Below are 21,866 nucleotides of genomic sequence, written 5' to 3'. Positions count from 1 at the left end.
GCCTCTGAAAGATCAACTGACATCACTAAAATTAGAGTTTAATCAAAACAATATCAGGGACAGTGTGTACAGAACCATCTCAAGAAAATATACGCCACCAAGATTACATTTTGAAAATCCAAATATCTTCAAAACTGCATACATCATCACTGAAAACTGTAAAATACTTGCAGAATATTTCAAGCATTTATGCAACTGTGTCCACCAACAGAAAATTTCAATTTTGACTATACAACATCAAGAGAACCAAATTGGAAGCCACCAACGTTAAAAGAAATTGAGGAAACATGAGGAAGACAATATAGTTTGCAGAATTATAGAAGCACTCTATTGACAATGTGATATCATGCCTAACAATAAGAAAAAAAAAAACACCCTGCAGGCTTGATGGACATCTGCATTAATACATCTCCTACATAAAAGGGATGTAAAACAGATCCTAACATTTATAGGGGAAACTCCCTCTTGCCGATGTCCTACAAGATCCTGCCTTACAAGATCCTGTCGAAGGCACTTGTAAGCAGAGCAGAAAGAATATGTGATCCACAGTTAGCGGAGTATCAAGGAGTGTTCAGAAGATGTACAATGCTATCAATAGAAATACATTACTCATCATTTTAACAGAGTTTGGACTAGATTACAAAAGAACAGAACAGAAATAATTAAATTAACTTTAACCAACTGTACACCAAAAGGTAAAGTGCGAGGGAGGCCTAGAAAAATTAGAAAAATTTGAAAGAAGAAGGCAAAGAAAAATATCAGAGCCTAAAAGCAGCTGTGAATCAGAATGCAGATTAAGATCTAATACAGAAACTTACCTGAAAGCTGAAAAGATAATAGATGTAATGAGAAAAATACGATTAATATTCCACATGCACACATGCAGGATGAATAAGACAGAATAACTAAACAAATCATTGGCTTACTAAACAATCACAAATCCAAAATTTCATGGCTGAGAGAACTAGGAAGAGAGACAAAAAATATGGAATTTGAAATTGTAACCCGATGTGGGTCGTGACACTTCAGAAGCTCACGCTCAGATCAGAGATGATGCAGGATTTGAGGTCATTCATTTATTGGTACACAAGTGGCTATGTACAGGAATGACATGGCAACAGGGTCAAGCTGAGATTTTTCAGGTCTCTGTCTGTGGTTGGAGACAGTACAGAATGACTTGGATGTTAGTCTAATGAAGTACTTATGGTGATGTTAAGTTAAGGGGGTAGTTATGGTGGTGATAAGGAAATGAGACTCTGGGTTGGCCTACTGGTCTGCTTTTTATTGCTTCTTCAGATGTTTGCAATGAATGTGCAGAAGAAAACAGATACTAGCTTATAACTTTAATAAGTGTGAAACATAGATGAAGGTTACTGGATTCTCCCACCGGTTTCCCAAAAAAAGAAGAAGAAGAAGAAGAAGAAGAAGGCATCCAAACCTTTAACTTTGATTCGGGTATACATGGTAACATATGGGACTACAGACCATGAATCATAGAAGTGCCAAATTGTATTCCCTAAATGAACTCTTAGATTCAAGTACTTGTTATGAAGAAAGTGATGTACAGACATAAGTACATGTTGACAAATGTGCAATGGCAAACAATAACCCTAGTCAGCGGTACGTACAGACAAGCTCCGCAAGTCATCCTTAATGTACAAGCTTAATTGAGTGTAATGCTCACTTACATAGTACCTGCTGCAGGCTTGTCTATCCAAGACTGGGTGGAACTCTTTTCTGTTTGGAACTCTTCTACTCATTGGAACTCTGCCTGGCTTGATGTTTTGAGGGCCTCTATATATAGCATTTGGGGCTGTTTGCTTATAAATGGCACATGACTGCATCACTTTTGACCTTGATGAGCGTGAAATCGATGGTTTCCAAATGCATGTGACTCCTTAATGGACTGATGAAAGCAGCTTGCACTGTACATTGCTACCTAATTTATAAGGCTTACAGCTAATATTAATAATTAGATATCTCTTCATGTTTCAGTCGTAATTGTACTTATTTCTTATAAAATTTACATATACATATATAAATACATGTATTTCTCTTTTCTTTTAACTTATAAGCATACATACATACAGACGTATAATCTTACATCCTTGTAACACAGATATGTACGGTAAGTAATCACATCTTCTTCCATACTTCATCTGCGATACTATGTATCCTGTGGTGAAGCACTGGGGTTAGAAATGATTTCACATAGGGGATGCACTTCTTGTGAGATTTTCCCATGAGCTGGATCACAATTCACATGCACATGGTTGTAACACTTCTTTCCATTCCTGCACTAGATGCTACATCTGAGATGTTAAGTGCCACTTCTATGGGTACGAGGGATGGTGGTGGTTACTAATGCATAGATGGATATGCTGCTTTCCAATTGGATCTCTCAGTTTCTGCTACTCCTGTTCGCAATTTGAACTTATTTTCTAATTGCCCTCTCCCTCCTACTTGCTACTACTGGCAGAGTTAGGCTAATAGAGGGAAAGTGAGCAGGGGTCAGACTGTCTCAGAGTACAGATCACGATATCTCCCTCACCTACACCTTTTGAATTCCTATACTTAAGTCCCACTTTAATCAGTTTTAAAATAGAATTGAGACTGTTCTTCCTCCTCATATGAACTCAGTTGTATCACAAGCTCACAGGATTAAAGTTCAAATGAACTTTTAGTAATCAATTCACTTATAATGTTATGAACTTCTTGTTCATAAATTGGAGTACTGCATTTGGTCCTATTCATCGACTTGTTGTGTTCCTTGCTTGCCCTCTTCTCATACCTTTGTCATGTAATAGAACCTTGTCTCCTGCTTTGAATTCCTTGGGGTTTTGAGTGTGATCACAGTATCTTATTCTCCTCCTTGCCATCTGATTCATCTACTGCATCTCTTCCTTTAGTTCCATTGCGTAATCGTCCTAGGTGTGTTGTACTTTGGCCAGATCCCGCTTTAGCATCCTCGGAATGTTCCATATTCTTCCAAAAGATAATGTGATTGGAGTGAATCCAGTTGATAAATGTGGTGTGGTGTTACGTACAAAAGTGACAAAATGCATCCATTCATCCCAGTTTTCCTGCTTCATTCCCACATGATGGCGTACATATTCTGTTAGTGTTCAAAGTGTTCTTTTGTATGCTCCATTTGTTTGCGGATGGTATGTAGAAGATTGAGTAAACAATAAACAATCGTTAGAAAGTTTGCCTCCTTGGCCACTCAGTAACATTCTGCACTATTGTGTCAGCATCCTGTTGCACTATAGGTTGTGCTATAATAAATTTTGTGAGGGCATCCTGAAATGCTAGGATGTATCTAGTCCCTTTCTCTGTTATCTGAAGTTGTTCAACCATGTCGATATCACAATGAGCAAATACGTGGTTAGGTATTTCGGTCGCCACTAATGCCATCTTCACCATGTTCTGCATAATCTTGTTCTTCTGACAATTCTCGAAACTTTGAATGTACCTTTCTAGGTCTTTCTTCACACCTCTCAGAGATCTACAACATTTAATACATCTACATTGATACTCCGTAAGTAACACTTCTTAAGTGCCTGGCAGAGAGTTCGTCACAATAATTCTCTATTATTCCAATCTGGAACATTGCATGGAAAAAATGAACACCTATATCTTTCTGTGTGAGCTCTGATTTTGTTTGTATTTTGCTGATCATCACAAAAAAAAAAAAAAAAAGAGTGTCCCAAAATAATGTGTACACTCTTTGAAACTGAACGCCTCTATAATCAAAGGGGTTAGAAATATAATTGTAGTGGTGTTAGGTGCCTCTTGGTCTGACTTAAGTGGTAAATGTTCAAACTGGTGTCCATCCATCGCAATACACCATCTGCGATGACTTACGACTGAGCGACATGCCAACTTTATTGTTTTCAATGGAATAGCATCACAAGCTGGCTCAATTTGCTCTCTGAGATCATCCAGTGTGTGTGGTCCACAGTGTAAACTGTGTTCTTGAGAGTACCCCACAGAAAGAAGTCTAAAGTATTTGAATCTGGAGATTGAGTGGGATACTCCACACTCCCTCTTCGTCCTATCCATCTGGCAGGGAATGTACGATTGAGAAATGTCCTCACAACCATGTAAAAGTGAGATGGTGCCCCATCCTGTTGAAAGCAATAATTTTCATTTCCAAACACAACACTAAGACCAGGAGTTATGATTTCCAAGTACAAGTAGCCCGTGACAGTGTTGTCAAAGAAGTACTGCCCGATTAACCCTCTAGAAGACAGACCGTGCCAGACTGTTACTCCTGGTAGATTAACATCCCTTTGCCCAGTTATGTATGGATTCTCCCTGGCTCAATACGCGCAGTTATGGCAGTTAATTGTTCCATTTAAGTTTAAACATGCTTCATCTGACCAAAGAATTCGATCTTGGAAACTTTGCTCTTCTTCACATCTGTTAATGAACTACTCACAAAATTCGTTTTGCCTATCAGGATCATCCTCGTTAAGAGCATGGAGAAGTCTTGGAATGTAAGGCTTAAAGTTCTGAGAACGCAAAATTCTATGAACACTGCTTCTGCAGGTCCCAGTCTCAAGAGAGCATTGCCTCACAGATTTCTTCAGGGATCGTTTGTAAGCCTGGATTACTGCATCAACACTCTCATAGTCTTCTTCATATCGTGCACCATTCCTTTGACTTCAAACTTATCTCCAATTCTTGTAACAGTTACTCTTGTCAGTGGTGGTGTTCCGAATTCAATTCTCCAACATTGGTGTACCACACTCACATTATCTGTTTTCCAGTAACACTTAAGCACCCATTTCCGTTGTTCAAACGATAACGCCATGTTCGCTGAAAATCCTGAAACAAAAGAAAGCATTGTTATGTTTTTCACCACCTTCTAAATTATTACCCATATAAATTGTATTTCTGTCTCCTTTAATTAAAGTGATATTCTGTTTCAAAGAGTGTATACATTATTTTGGGCACCCTGTATTTTCACAATCAGAGGAGAAAATTGGTGATTGAAATTTCGTGAGAAGATTCTGTCGCAGTGAAAAACGCCTTTGTTTTATTGATGTCTTCCCCAAATCCTGTATCATGTCAGTGACTCTCTCTCTCTCTCCTCTATTTCTCGATAATACAAAATGTGCTGCTCTTCTTTGAACTTTCTCAATCTACTCCATTAAACCTATCTAGTAATGATCCCACACTGAGCAGCAGTACTCCAAAAGACAATGGAGAACTCCGTTTAGTAGATCTGTTGCATTTTCTAAATGTTCTGCCAAAAAAACATAGCCTCTGTTTCACCTTCTGCAGAACGTGTTCTTTCCAATTTAAGTTGCACAGATGATTCCTTGGTGTCCATTCATTACTGGTCATCTTGTTATTCCCCATCAGTCTCTTCCACATTCGTGATGACTACATCTGGGTCCTCTGGTATGCAAGACAGTCTGTCTGCTACTGTGTTTTACAATCCCTTTTTGTGTGTTGTCTCAGTCATATTTGCCAATTTAATTCTGAATTTCATTAGTCTTGATGATGGATCACTCGTACGCTCCAGTTATTTCAAGGGTTCATGATCAGTGTATGCAGTGAATTTTCTTCTGTACATGTAAGGTTGGTAGTGCTACACTGCCCACACTTATGTCTAAGAGCTCTTGTTCAATCATACTATATCTCTCTCAGTGCAGTTCAGCATTCTGGATGCAGACGTTACTGGTAAGTCCTGTCCTAATTGTCCTTGAATCAGTAAGGCACCGATCAACTTTTTGCTTGCGTGAGTTCTCATTATGAACTGCTTTGTAAAATTGGAATATTGTAAGATTGGGGGAGGGCTAACTGTTTCCTCTCTTAGTTCCTAAAAGGCTGCTTCCTACTGAGTCAGCCACTCATATTCTGCTCCTTTTTTGTTTAATTCATGTAATGGTTTCGATATTTGACAGAGTTCTTACTAAAACAGCAGTAAAATGACATGATTCGTAGAAAGTTCTTTAACTGCTATGTGGTACTGGGTCTTGGCTGCTCCTTTATCATGTTCAAGTTCTAGGGTTGGATTTTAATCCTTCTGTCATAATTATGTGCCGTAAGTAATTTACCTCTTTCTATAGGAATTAACACTTGTCGGCCTGCAATTTTAACATGACCACATTATCAAAATATATGAACAGCTTATACATAACCTTGTCTTTTGGTCCACTGAAACTATACTAAGTATGCGCCATTCCTTGCCTTCTTCCACTATGTGTACTGCTTCTATCTTAACTTTAGGACATTCATTATAACAGCTTCTTCCATGGTATTGAAAATACTCATTTCTGTCTATGGTTATCAAAGCTGCAGCCAAAGATACTCCCAACTGCTGCTTCTCCATTATTCCTTTGGTCAGATATGTGTTGTGCACTTAAATCTTTATCATGGGCCTATTTGTATAATGTCACACTGGCTCACTTTTCTTTCCATCTGCTTCTCATCTTTGTTCCTAGCTTCCCTTAGATGTGGCACCCTATCACTTCTTATTTCTTCTGACTCTTCACTCTAGAGACCTCTCTTATCACTCAGAATTATTTCTGATTCTACTTGAACTCATACTGAGGCCTCTGGGATCGCAGGTTTCCTTGTCATCCACTTCTGTCGGCTGCCTTATGCGCGTTCCGTGGGCACTGCTCTTCTCTTCATGGCTTTCTCCTAGTCTGCAAGATTCTGTGGTTTGGCTCATGTTCTGTCTGTAGCCATAGTGGTCTGCCCTTGAGCCATACGGTCTTTGTCACCTAATCTATGATTACTTTTACACTCTCACAGAAATCTCTGCCTAAGATTCCTTCATACAGGATGTCTTTACTCGTGCTTCACTATATGAAACTTATGCTTTACACACACACACACACACACACACACACACACACACACACACATTGATCCTCAGTGGTAACATCACATCTCCGCACATCTCTATTACTTCTGTAGTAATCGCTTTAAGTTTTAATCTTTGTAGCCAACATACTCTTTGGTGCTGATTTCTTTATTGTGCTAACTTGAGCAGCCCTATTTAATAGGTGTACAACTTTGTTTCTGCCATTCTTTTCCCTGGCATTTGATACTTTAATTAAACAAATTGGTTACACATATATCATTCAAAGTATTTTCCATTGCTGGCCACTACTTTCTCCCATCTTTTGGGCAGTGTACGAATCCCACATCGAAAAAATGTTAATTTTTTGAAGCGATCCATGAGTTGATCCAATTTGTGACTTCTTCATGAAATCAGAAGTGTTGGTCAGCCAGGCCATGCACCATTGATCTAAACAGGTGACAGTCAGAGGGAGAAATGTCTGGAGAATATGGAGGTTGGGGTAGGACTTCCCATTTTAACATTTCCAAATACGTTTTGACCTATTTTGCAATATGGGGTCGAGCATTGTCGTGCTGCAAAATCACTTTATCGTGCCTCTCGCTGTATTGTGGCCGTTTGTCTTTTAATACTCTGCTGAAACGCATTAATTGTGTTCAGTAATGAGCACCTGTGATTGTTTCACTTGGTTTTAACATTCATAGTACACAACGCCGAGCTGGTCCCACCAAATGCAGAGCGCGATCTTGGAGTCGTGAATATTCTGTTTGGCCGTCGACGTGGAAGCATGGTCGGGATATCCTCTTGATTTTTTGCATTTAGGGTTATCTTGATGAACCCATTTTTCATCCCTGGTCACAATGCTATGCAAAAATCCCTTCCATTTTTGCCTCTGAAGCAACTGTTCACAAACACACAAACACCATTCAACGTCTCTTGGTTTCAGCTCACAAGAGACCCAAGTTCCTTCTTTCTGAGTCATGCCCATAGTTGTGAGACATTTTGAAATGGCTTCCTGTGTCACTCGCACTAATCGTGCCAATTCTTCTTGAGTTTGACGTGACTCTTCACTCAGCAATGTCTACAATTCTGCATCTTCGAAAACATTCTCTCTTCCACCAATATGCCAGTCTAAGATGTTAAATTCACTGTTCCTGAAGTGTTGAAACCACTCCCGACACATTCTTTCACCAATAGCGTCCTTACCATACGTACTTGAGAGCATTTGATGAGACTCAGCTGCTGTTTTCTTCTTATTGAAACAAAACAGTAACACCTCCCACAGATGACGAGAATTAGGCTTGTAAACAGACATTTTCAATCAAGAACAACTTTATGATGTAGACACAAATCGACTAATGTTTGAATGAGGTTATGTTGACCGAGGTCCAAGCTAACTGCCTGACGTCTGCGATCTGTTTCTTTCGACTGCTACTTACCATTGTCGCCACCTATCAGCAAACTCCGGAAGCAAAGTTGTACACCTTCTGCTATGAAACATGTGCGTTCGTGCACTTCCCAGCATGCATCTTATACTTACGGAATCATTCCTACCTTTGCAGTCTACTGAGAACAACTTTTCAGCACTGGTTGACTGCATACCCATGCCATTCTTTCGTTTCCCAGTTTATGAGTCTTCATGTTTGCTAGACTAGCATCAGAATTACACTGTTGGGCTGTGTCCTGTTCGTTACAAACAAACATATCACACTCTCATCTTATCACAAGGCCCTGCCATTGAAGATTTCATCAACGACAAATCATCAGCCACATGCTTCCAGTTTCCCTGTGATGGCCTCTGCATAGAATTCTCTCTATCCTTTCTGGTGGTAGGGGAGGATGGAGTGCCCATTTTTCTGCTCTACTGTACTCAGTGGGATGGTGTCTATTTTCCTGACTTCTCTATCTGCAGTGCAGTTCCTTGCATGGCAGCCCCCTCTCTTACATCTAAAACAGTGATCTCCTGGGCAACTGGATTCACCAAACTTTTCTTTATTAGAGGTGATGGATGGATGCTCCATCTGTTAATGCTAGAGACACTGCTTCAACAAACATTAAATCTTCTCTTCTTGCTGCTCTAATGACTGTCCCTTTATCTTCAATTCCCCATATGAACATTGCTTGTGCCAGCTTCACAATTAGAGTTTGGCTTCCTGGAATGTCTGATTCTTTCAACGCTCCCTGGATGGCTTCTTGAAATTGGCGCTGCAATGTGTCAGTGTGACGCACCCATTCGGCCATAGTTGCGGCCCTGTTCTGTCTACTGAGTAATAATAGACACATATGTTAATCCAAAGACCATTTTGACTCGTAGTTCTCAAAGAAAATTCCCTTCACATTTGCCCACGTTGCTGCCAAATCATGTACAAGTAGATCTAATTTTAATAAAATTTAATAGCACATTATGACTGTGGCTTCACAGCAGTTAAAATGCTTCGTCACAGTTGTCTATGAATTCTCTAAGTTCATTTTTATTTCCATCAAAAGCTCTCAGAAGTAACTTAGCCAAGACTGTATGCTTAGTGGGGACCTCACTCCCTTCCAGGTTCATGTTATGTGCTTTTTCATTCTTCCTTAAATCTGTGAACCTTTTTTTATGCTATGTAGTTATTCACTTACTGCATTTGTCAGTCAGGTGGCGACGCTTTGTAGATGTCTCATGCCGCATAATGTTGAAATTTGGTGTGGTCAGCACATATATGCCACTGATTCAGATGTCAGTGGCCCTGACCTCAATTGCTGTAACTGCTGGGAAGGCATCATCTGATGTTTACTGCAGTGGTCTATTAATTTTGTGACCCTGGACGGTGGGCAGCCTCTTGACTTCATCTGTCTTCTTCTTGCTTCGCTCCTGCTGTACGCTAAAAATGACAGCTCTCCATGTACACTGTATCAGATATACCTTGAAAGCTCAAGCCAGTCATCCTAAGATGGGGCTTGCTAGTTCTCCAAGGAGAAAATCTTATGTTTCGTATTCTAAGGCACCTTCCTTCTTAGTAAAGGTACTCAGCAATTTATCGAAGCCTGGGCTCCACATCTAGCATCAGTTAATATGTCGTGGGTTGCAACATACTTAGAAGCTCACGCTCAGATCAGAAGTGACACTGAATTTGAGGTCACCTGTTTCTTGGTCCATAAGTGGCTGCGTGCAGGAGTGAGCTGGCGTGGGGTCAATCTGAGATTTTTCAACCAATCAGTTACCAGAACAAATGGTCACTGTGGTCTGTAACTTCATTAAGATTCAGATATACACAGTAATGTATGGTACTACAGACCACGAGCCGTGGACTTGTCAGATTGTATTGCTCTAATTGAACCCTTTGGTTCAAGTACTCATCACAATGAAAGGGACTTAAGACACAGGTATATAGAGACAAATGTATGATGGAAACCATTAATACTAGTCCAAGGGTGGTATATACAGGCAAGCTTTGCAAGATACCCGTAGCGTGCAAGCTTAATTGAGTATGATGCTTACTCGCATAGTATCTGCTGCAGGCTTGTTTATCAAAGACTGGCTGGAACTCTTCTCTGTCTGGGACTCTTCTGTTCAGTGGAACTCGGACTTGCTTGACGTTTGAGGGCTTCTGTATGTGGCATTTGAGGCTGTTTGCTTAAAGATGTTACATGACTGTCCTGCTTTTTTATATCCAATTCACAATCAGTAAATGTGAAATCAGCAGTTCCCCAATATGTGTGACCTCTTAATGAACTGACAAAAGTGGCTTACATTGTACATCTCTGCCTAAGTTACAAGCCTTATAGCAAATATTCATACTAGTTTATTTTTTTTTTCCTGGCAACACCCTCATGATTCAGTCATTACAACAATGAGTAACAGAATACTTCGTAATAAAGCACTAGCAGAGGGACGTGTTCAGGACAGAGAAACACAAGAACTGTAAGAAATTGGACACAAGAAGAGAAGGAATGACATTCTTGAAGAATAGAAGTAGTATGGACCTAAAGGAAACTGCAGCTGAAAATAAAAAAGGAGAAACAATGTTGATTTATTGTACCCTCTAATAGGGTTAGGAAAACATGTATTGAGACCTGCCAGTTGTTTTTGTGGAGGATTTTGTAATCTTCTCTTCTGGCTCGTATCTTTCTTCCATTGGCTCCCAAATACAAATGATGCAGATAAATTTTGAAGATTTGTTTTAGAAGCCACAGGTTTTTGGTTTTCCATTGAGATAATTAGTGTGTGTGTGTGTGTGTGTGTGTGTGGGGGGGGGGGGGGGGGGGGTAGTACAGCGCGCGCACACGCACGCACTGATTTCAACCATAGGCATGTTTTTAGTATACTGACATTGCTGCTGTGGGACACACTCTTAGGTCTAAGGAATCGGTAAGATTTCTTGGCATTGTATTTGATGCAAAGCTTTGCTACTTATGTGTCTAAAAAGATCTTAAAACGAGAATTGTGAAGGCTGTAAACAACTTGATATTTCCAAGCTGGATGATATGGAGTACATACAGGTCTTCCATCATATTGTTTTCCAAATCCTTCATTAGATACTGGCTGGATTAAGACTATACAATGTATAGATCAGTAAGATCTTATCTAAGAATGTTAATGTGTCCACAACATGGGTATTAGGCGAGTTACAGGCACCTAAAGAACAAGTTCCACACATAGTGTATGCACAGAAGTTGGTGAGCTATCACTTTCTACAAGAGTGCTTGTTTCTTACAGTGCAACATGTTTATAATGTAATGTAATTTCCCCGGTTTTCAATGTGTTTTCTCATTGTCTAAACATAATTTGGATATGCCTGCTTAAATCATAGATTGACAGTGAGATTATTTAGGATCTGGGCAAAGGTACACCTCAAAAATTTAGATGCAATCAAACAACGGAAATTCCATGATGGAATAACAAAAATATTAAAACGCTAGATTGCTACTGCGTTGAGTTGCAGACAGGCAAAATGGAAAAGAATACAAGAAATATATCAGCTTTTGGACAAAGTCCTTCCTCAGTAATAGGACACTCGCACATATTCACACAAATGCAACTTGCATACAAATGACCACTGTCTCTTAGTGCCAAGGCCTCACATTTTTCTGCGGATATGGTGGCAAATTAACAGAGGCTGATTTGAGGGCAATAGAGGTGGATCACCGTTGGCTTTAGGAGTAAACCGAGTTGGTCAGGTTTCAGTATTGACTTTGGATTGAGTCTAATTTGTAGGGTTATTGACAAAAAAGTGTTTCCACTGTAGGGATCAGGAGGAGAGAAGATCTTTAACAAGCCCAGCGTGACTGAATATGGGGCAAAAGATTAGGACCTTTGGAAATGGCTGATGCTTATGTGGGACCGAGGCTTTTGGAGGACAGGTACATGACTGTGTTGCAGGTCAGTTTAGGCTCTGGGTTCTGTAGGGGGCAGCAGGGAGTTCTGAGGGTGTGGTGAATGTAGTAGTTCTGCTAGATAGATTTGGAGGCAATGAGGGATGCAAGGAAGGTTTGATGGAGGCTTTTGTAGTGGTGATGAGTAGTGGTGGTCAAAGGCAGGAGTATGAGGTGAACAGATTGATACTTTTTTGGAGGGGAGGAGGGAGCAGGGAGCAGGGGCATTGTGCATGCTACTCTAGTTCCTGTTTTAAGTTTGCTTACACTGATTATACCAAGTAATCGAAGGCATTTGACTGCTTGGCTATTTTCAGTGACAGTGTTCTTATTGCTCGTCTGCCAAATCAATTTTTAGATTTTGTTGTAGAGCTTTTTGCCATTTTTAAACATGTGGTGTGAATTAGAAGAGATCAGTGAACAGAATGGTTCAGAAAATCCAGATTAGTCTCCTCCTTTTACAATTTCAAGGGAAATAGATATCACTGATTTGGGTACCGTGGCACATGGTTATTCATAGGAATGAGCAAGCTGACAACGCAACTAGGAATACTTGTAAGGAACATGTGGGGACACAGTGAATCATGCACTAAATGCTATCTTCTAACACCACAAAAGAAAACTTATGCATCAGTGGAAGAATATATGGCTGGAGATACAAAGCAACACACTGTACCATGTGGGGCCAACTACAAGGCCATGGCAGACATAATTCCAGTCGCTCAGGTGGGAAGTGGCGCTAACAAAACCAAGAATAGGACACTGCTGTATGATGTACAGCTGTCTCCGATGTGGAGAAGCAGCCCTGGTTCATGGTGCATGTGACATGCCAGTTAGTGTGCCACATCTTGACTGACTGTGTATTGTATTCAGTGAAAAGAACAGAAATTTTCCTGAACAGTAACCTACCAATCATTTAACGAAACAATAAATTGTGTGTACAAATAGTTTTAAAGTTTTGCATGTTATCTGGTCTCCTACCCGAACTATCAGGTACAGCAAGAAATTTTTTGTGTGCCTCAGTGCAGATTACTAATTGATTCCTCTCAATGAGGAACCATCCATATTCCTTAGTAAATTGTTGTGCACTTTCACTGTTTTTACATTTCCTTTTGTAAGAGTTTCCAACAAGTTCTACTGTACACATATTTACTATATTATAACCATAATTACATGAATTGCAAAAATAGTATGAGCTCTTATAATCCGGATGCCATCTGCTGTAAATTAAAATCACTTTATCAATCATCCAATAGCATATATTCCATGATACAGTAAGAAGCTTCATTCTGGAACCATTCTGAAACACATTGTGGCTAAGTCCATCACCTAGGAATCTAAAGTCATCAGTTGTTCTTGAGCCTGCTAGTGTGTGTGTGTGTGTGTGTGTGTGTGTGTGTGTGTGTGTGTGTTGAGGGTGGAGGGTAGGTGTCACAGTAATTGCTATTTGATTTGGACATATACCATTCTTCTGACTTCGCTTATCTGAACAACATATTTGACCTATAAGTGAGAGGAAAATATAAAATTATAAATACACCAAATAGCTAGCCACTGCTTAGGTTCAGAAGGTGAAATTCCAGTGCTGCAGATACTTCTTTTTAAATGTGAAAGCACTAATTCCAGCTTTTCGAACTATTACTACCCTCTTCAGAAATGGAGTAGGTTAGAAAGGGACAGCAGGTCACTCAAACCTCAGGATGAGAGGGACCCACCTGCCTTATGGACATCCTCACAACAAATGGGGGCCCTGTCCTCCTTGGGTCTGAGTGACCTGCTGCTCCTTTCTAACCTTCCCCAACCTACCCTTTTACCTGTCCCAACCTACCCTCTTAACTATCTGTGAAGGAACTAATAGTTCCAGAAGCTGGGATTAGACTGTGTAATCTGGAATTGTGTTTCTGCAACTGTCTGCCTGTTTTCATGTTGATGGAATTGTGACGTATTTTTGTTTCTGGTACTGTGAGCTACATTTCCACAAGTGTGTTATTTTTTGTATGGAGTGATTATGTATATAAAAAGTTTTAGCTATAAACTGCTATCAGAATTGACAATAGCTAGGTTCTGTAGCTGTGTAGAAAGACATTAGTCAGAGTGAAGTGCAGATCTAAAATATAACTTAATTGCTTTAAATAATATGCTGAAAGGTTGAGAAGTCACAAACACGCAACTATTGTTTGTACTAATATGTCAGATATTTCTTTATAGATGTGGGTTTTGTGGTTCACGCATTTGTGCGGATGCCACCATGTGAGGCAGAGTGATATGCTTGGTTTGTTACAGTGGCATTGTTTGTAATTGCCTATCATGGGCAAGTGCTCTACTAGCTGAGCTAACCAAGTGTGATTCATGGCCCATCCTCACAGCTTTACTTCCACCAGTACCTGATTACCTACCTTCCAGACATCACAGAAGTTTCTCTACATACCTTGTAGGACTAGGGCTCCTGTGGAGTGTATTGTGGAGACATGGCTTTGTTTGCAGTTTTCAGTTGCTATGAATTGTGTTATACTTTGATAGAAAATCTAGGCTCAAATGTAAGTACTTAAATGAAGCAAATAGTGGAAAAGTAAAAATAGCACTGGGGTGCTTTTGTTAAACTAAGCAGGTTTTTCATAACTAAACTTCATATATGTGTGAAAAGGCAAGTTTACAACCTGTGTGTTACCAGCTTATGGTTTTTGGCAGTGTGTCACTTTGCATTAAAAGTGTTTGAAAACTGACAAGTGCTCAATGATCAACCGAAAGATGCATATGGAGAATTACTGGAAGAGACAGGAAACAAACAAATGGATTGGGGAACAGATGTGAGTGGAAGAAGTGATAATTAATAGACTGAAATTTAGATGGAGCAAGGGTTGCTGGATTCCAAAAGATAAGCCTTGGCATAATGGAAGGTGGATGGATGATGATAGAAACTGGGTAAAATATAGTTGAAGACCACAAGCCCAGGAGGCCTTTATCCAGCAATTTATGTTAGCTGACTAATAAAGATGATGAAATAAGGATAGATGACTACCCATGACCGAACAGAAAAAATATTTAATGTTTATTTAACAGTCTTTATCTTTTTTCTTCCAAGAAAGTTAAGTATTTTTTAATAGCCACAGTACCGTTTCTAGGTATCTGATCATTTCATTTCCAAGAATTTGAGAGAGAGAGAGAGAGAGAGAGAGAGAGAGAGAGAGAGAGAGAGAGTTAGTTTTCATTAGGAAACTTCAAAATTATTTTTACACTCTACTCATACATTTTGTTCTGAATGAATGATTGGAAGTGTCCCTGCTTAACTTCTCTCCTTAATGTATAGGTGAAATGCTTTTATGAGATATTCAGTGAGGGCACAATTTACATTTATCAAGCATTTCTCCCCTGTGATGCCACAACTGATAAGTTCACTACATTTTACAGTCGCAAATATGGAATGAAGGGAAAGGGCGTCTGATGCAAGCTCTATCGCCTCCAGCCAGTCCTCGGCGTGATGGCTCACCCACATCATCTACCAGCAATGATGTTGATGAAAGCACAAGGTATGGACTAAAACAAAAAGCGTATTTACAGTGTCTAGATGGGCTGTTGCTGGGGTTAGATATGACAGTAGTTCCATACAATATTGACTTTCCTGGACGTCTTAGCTGACTGAAAATTGAATTAATGTTACTTAAAATCCGTCTTGATTGCAAATTTTTTTTTTATTATTCAGACCGGTTTCGGTTCATTCAGAACCATCTTCAGATCTGATATTTCAGTTACAGGAGTAACCTGTCCAAATCCAGCAACTTTCACATGCTACGTCACTGCATGTGAAAGTAGCATGTGAAAGTTACTGGATTTGGACGGGTTACTCCTGTAACTGAAATATCAGATCTGAAGATGGTTCTGAATGAATCGAAACCGGTCTGAATAATAAAAAAAATTTGCAATCAAGACAGATTTTAAGTAACATTATAAAATCACTGATTGCTGTTATCCCATAAGACATTATGTCTGTTTTTGCAAAGAAAATTGAATTGTTAACTGTGACGTTTTGGCTCAAGTTTAAAGTTGTCAAATTTTACAGATAATATTCACTTTATATCTTTCGCTTGTTACTATTTTAAATCAAGCCTTGCTATGTACAGTTGTTGGTTTGAAAATTGCGGCACTTACTTTTTATCAACATCAGATGTTCCAGTTGCTAAGGAAATAATTTTATTACAAAATCAATTTTGGTTGTGTAAATAAATTTAACTCTAGCCGACATCACAGTGAACTTGTGCATTTTGTTACATTGTTGACGTTGGCGTAAATACTTAACATGGAGAACACACAGCAGTCGGATTTTTGTATCAGCCTTTCAAATCAGTTCAATGCAACTCCCAAAAAGTCTCCAGAAAATAGACCTAGAAATTTTTCTGAGTGTTTTTGATACCCTAGATAAGTTTTTTTTTTTTGGTGGATGGTGTGGCTCTTTACTAGAATGCTTGCCTGCCATGTGGGCAACATGGGTCTGATTTCCGGTCATTGTTAATTTTTAAACAAAGGTCACGTTTCTGTGAAGTGTAAAATACAATTTCATTTGTGAGGTTTTTAATCTAAACAATCTTTCTTCATAAAAAATAGATAATTAAGAATTATATATTCTGATCACAAGAATGCACAGACAATGACAGAAACAACACTTTATTATGTCTAGAAATAACTTGTTACAAGAAGACATTTGATGCGGAGTGACTACACTACTAGTCCGATAATCCTAATCAGAATATCAACATGTAACTGAGGGTGAGGCTGGACAGTCCCGACTCTGTAAGCTGTTGGCTGGACGGTAGGGTGCACTGAGGAGAGGCTGTGCCCGCACCCTTGATTGGCAACTTCTGTGGCTTGCCTTACAACAGCATGCCTGAATCTTGGGTGTGGAACCGATGTGGGTCACTACACATTTACAATGGCAACTGGGTTTTTGTGTGTGATGTAATTAGAAATAAGGAGGCTTGCATTTTTAATAAAAATGACTGTTAGGTACATTGATGATAATATATTTGATGAATTTTGAATTTTATATTTAAATTGTGTTGCCATTCAAACTAAACTGAATTGGGGGGGGGGGGGGGGGGGGGACAAAGACCAGAACAAGACTCAAATCGGCCATCCAGAGATTACCAGTCTCAAGCACGACTGATTTTTATTTCCATCTTTATATATTTTATGCATCATGGAAATGCTCATAACATGCACCTTTGTTTAAAAATTTGCTCCTGCCATAAATTGAACATGGGTCCCCCATATGGTAGACAAACATTCTACCACAGAGCTATGCAGTCCCTCATAAATTTGAACTTCCTAGGTATTAGACACTTGGGAAACTTCAAAGTTGATTTTCGTGAGAACATTTTAGAGCGGCATTGGCATGCTTTAGGAGACTGATACTCGAGTTCTTAACTTCATTTACCATAAATGCAAGAAACTACAAAAATCAAATTGCTGTGTAGTCTCCTTTTTAGTAAATTTGATTACTTGTAATTGACTTGAAACCAGCTGAGCAAGTGAAACTGCAACATAATTTGCAACTGAAGCATTTGCTTTCAGATAACGTTATCAGTCATTGTGGAAGAACTCCGGCTCATCAAGGAGTGCCCACCTAACCTTTGTTTGGGAGCAAGAAAATTTTAAATTTTTAATTAATTTATATAAGGGGCAGTGTGACTAACAAAAGGTCATACTAGTTTTCCAATATTTGTCTTTAAAATTTGTAGTAGTATTTTATCTTGTTTAGGCTTAAAAATTTTCCAACAGGCACATTGTAGTGAAATGATGAAATAAGAAATTATATTTTCATGTATTGTTCTCATCTCTGATACTCTTGCCTTTATTGTTGACATTGCCCTTATAGTGAATTTATTATTGTTCAAAACTAAAGCTGTAAGTGCATTGCAAGATTTTAAAAACCATGTGTTTGAAAAGTATGGATTTCTACTTACCACATGGAGGAGGTATTGAGTTGCAAACAGGCACAATGAAAAGACAGCTAAACATTTAAGCTTTCAAACAAGTTCCTTCTGTTCAAAATCTTAAATGTTTACCAGTCTCATCATATTGCCTGTCTGCGACTCAATGCTTCTGGTATGTGGTGAGCAGCAACCCATCCTTTTCATCTTGTTGTTACTCCATTCTGGAATGCATACTGTTTAAAAATCATTAGTTCTATTCAGGGCCCAGTTGAGAAGTTGGTTGGGCAGTAAAAATAAAGAAGATATTCTGTAGAAAAATTAAATTTGTGAAGATAGAAACTAAAATTTTCAAACAGTGTCTCGTGTTATACTTCTTAATAATTGCTATTTTTTAATGTACTTGTTTGTGTGCAGAACTGAAAATTTATTCTCTTGTTAGCAGCCCCCCACCATCAAAAGCTGGTCGCTATGACTTCTCCCCCAACTCTTCAGCACAACAGTTTGCTGGCAGACCGTCAGGAGACTTCTCTGATGATGATGAAGATGATGAAGATGAAAGACAGTCAAAATAACAATAGAAAATGTAAATCTTCCATAACCAGAATCTGTTGGTGCTGAAGCTTAGTGCACTGTAAGCTGATCTTTTATGAAAGGAGTGTTTGACTGTAAATCTCCAAAGTACTGTAATATTGTTTTAATTGTTTTATAGCAAAAAAGAATGTAAATGAGCCATCTGCTGTAAACTATTATATATTTAAAGTCTTTTAATTGTTTTAAGTTTTCAGAAAGGTTGGACTTAGTTACAAGTGGCGATTGTTTTGTTGATATTGTGTCTAGTGTTACGTAAGGACATCGCTCCTAATTTTTTTTTCTCTTTTTGTTTTCGCTGTAAGCTACAGCATCAAATAAAATTTTGTTTTGTTTGAATAATGACTGTCATGTTTTGTGTGTTATGATATGCATACTCGATTACAAGCTCCACGGCTTTTGGTTCATCTTTATTCCCAGTCTTCCTCTCCATAAAGTAAATGATTCAACCACAGAAATAATTCCCCGTATGGTGAGTGCGTTTTTGAACTTATCATGACGGAACTCAGATTGAATAACATCATTGTTACCTTTGAAATTTTTTTGGACCACATATGGTCAAAATGAGTGAATCTGTCAAGCACTCTGAACCAGTCTTTCTAAATTAATGAAGAAAAAAGTTGCTAGAGTTCGTGTGTCTGTCTGGCACGCAGTTATAATCTGCCAGGAAGTTTCAGACAGAAACTTATTTGTTAAAGAGTGTATGGAATTTCATTCCATGGACTACTCAAGTTGAGGTACACATTGAGTCCTACCTTGAGCTTACAGAAAGCCCAGCATCAGGTGAAGAGTGAAAGCCAGACAGCTGACATGGGATTATAAGAGCAGTGACTTGTTACACAACATGAATGGTGCTTTCATCTTTGGCACCTGGACTACATATAGGTATATAAACACATCATACCACTGCCATAGCCACATGGTAGCAGTGTGGTATGCAATCAAAATATTATGTCTTTCCTATGGATTCACCTGGCTTGAATCCCAGAAACCTCTCATGCAACACACCAGAAAATATGAGGCCCTATCAAAAAACTGGAGAAAGCAATGTCACATTGAAGCGGAATAGTTGCAAGGAAACAGTATTCGAAATGGATGTGCATGCTATGTCAAGGGATGATAACACAAAAACTCAAACACAGCATGATGTTTACTGAGAAAAGTATGAAATATTCAGTAAAACATTGTTTTGTTATAAAAAACTTGTCCATGTCATGTCATGTCTGTCTCACAGATAAATTCCTGTCAGATTTCAGTCTGCTTAAAAAGCCAACACGTAAGTTAATACAGGAATGAAAATCATTAATCCTTTAATCACTTTGGTAACTGCAATGTGGCCTCACAGATTACAAGTCTTCTATGCAGCGAAGTTACACTGATCACAGGAATAAATATCATAAATGGGTAAGGAGGCTGTAACAAAATAATTTGTTCATGTAATGATAGAGAGCAGTAGCAAGTTCATTGCTTTTAACAATAAAATTTAGTGCAATTAAATACAAATTTGGAGAACATTGTAGCCTGCGTGACAGTGAAACACCCATTGTATCGACGTAGGTAAGTACATCATGTGTAGTATGTACTCTTACATTATCATATTGAAAGACGATATTATAGAAACATCAAAGATGTAATGTGTGCTCTCCAAATTACCAGCTATGGGAGAGATGATCATGTGTGAATCCAGTTTAACACAGTGTTTCAGGACCATGTGACAAAGCAAGCTGGGATATTTTTACTTCCCCTCTCGTTTTGCCATCTGCCTCCTTAAAATTCATTTTCTCATGTCTGACTAATTACCATTAACATATGTGAGTACGTGAGTGAGAAAAGTTGGCCCTCAGTCTTAAAGAATATAGCAACAGGTCTAATTTTGTGCTTAGTTTTGTGTATGTCATCAATTTCCTAATTTATTTTGACTATTCCTTGTTAAGACCTTTTGTTATAGGGTGAAATCAGTAATTGTTTTATAACTTAAATTCTATTGTTGACTTAGAAACAAATGTAAATTCTGTACTAATTATAAACATTTGGAAGACGAAACGCTGGCATTCTCAAAGTATTTATTTGGCTCTATTCAAAACCATATTAGCAAAGCCAGCACTCAATTAATTCCAAAGTATTACCAGTTTTGTCAAAAGTATTGTTTGCATAATGATATTTGTAAACAAATAATATGGCTTAACCCTCGTATTAGAAGAAACTATTAAAAAGAAAGAATTTTTCCATGTATTCAGTTAACTGAATGAGGTATCTTTTAATTGTAATTTCTATAACTTTAACATCCAACAATGTATAGTTTCAGTACCTATTACTGTGATGATATATAAATGCCCAATTTTTGGGCTCGAGTCGGTCAGTCCATGGTCGATTTTCAGACAAGAAGGGCGTGTTGGTTAGGTCAACAACAATGCATCAACTTAACTGTGTAAGACAAATAGGCCATGTGTTAAAATGATGACAGTGTCTGATCAGTACGTAAGACAAATAGGCAGTATGTTAAAACAATGATAGCATCTGTTCAATACATACCATATTATTCTGCAAGAACTGTGAACTGTGTGGTTAGGTTTTTACTGCTCGTAGATGTTCAACGTTAAACTATTGCAGCAGTATGCTGACGTATGCCTGCAAACTGTTAATGAGGCTTATCAAAATTTGCTAATAGTTATTTGGCCGTATTATCTGTAATATTGGGAGGGGGGTTGTGAACAGTAAAAGTAAAGAACTGTGAAACGCAACTGTGCAACATCATTCACAGTAGTCAGTGTCAAACTTCCACCACCCATTTTTGTATGTCAAAGATTTAAAATTTGCCTGCATCAGTGTGAACAGCAGAGCAGCTCAGTACAGGGAAAGGCAAAAGCGGCCTCCACAGGCGACAGGTATTTTAAACATCGTTGCACCTGATGATGCGGCTTGAAGCTGTGGAACAGGTTGTGTTTTAATAAACGACAGTTATAGTAGCTGTAAAAGAAGTTCTTCGTAGCATCATGCCTTTCAACAGCTTTAGTTGCCCAGAATATTAAATAGATTCTGAGATAACATCACAGAAACCTCTATCCTGCAAACCCTATTTTTACCGCTGCAGGGGAAAAAAGTCTCAAATGTGATGCATACAAAATTTTTAGGCATACATATTCAGGAGGATTTGATGTGGGAGATGTACCTTAACTATA

At 38.6% G+C, this 21,866-nt stretch overlaps 1 protein-coding gene across 8 annotated transcripts in view; it reads left to right on the top strand.

The window, feature by feature from the left end:
- Positions 1 to 19,026, top strand: part of LOC124774903 (choline-phosphate cytidylyltransferase A-like) — a 126,992-nt gene extending 107,966 nt beyond the window's left edge. For 6 of the 8 annotated variants that reach the window (XM_047249566.1, XM_047249569.1, XM_047249572.1 and 3 more), the window contains exons 8-9: positions 15,581 to 15,699; positions 18,539 to 19,026. In XM_047249566.1, coding sequence (XP_047105522.1) covers positions 15,581 to 15,699; positions 18,539 to 18,671 — 252 coding nt within the window. In that variant the 3' untranslated portion in view covers positions 18,672 to 19,026. The remainder of the gene's footprint in view (positions 1 to 15,580; positions 15,700 to 18,538) is intronic. The other 2 variants (XM_047249567.1, XM_047249570.1) reach the window with 1 other exon arrangement.
- Positions 19,027 to 21,866: the final 2,840 nt, after the last annotated feature.

This window comes from Schistocerca piceifrons, chromosome 2, assembly GCF_021461385.2.
Source record: "Schistocerca piceifrons isolate TAMUIC-IGC-003096 chromosome 2, iqSchPice1.1, whole genome shotgun sequence".
In the NCBI taxonomy this organism is placed as follows: domain Eukaryota; kingdom Metazoa; phylum Arthropoda; class Insecta; order Orthoptera; family Acrididae; genus Schistocerca; species Schistocerca piceifrons.
The sequence above is the reverse complement of the archived record's forward strand: the minus strand, read 5'-3'. Positions and strand labels throughout refer to the sequence as shown.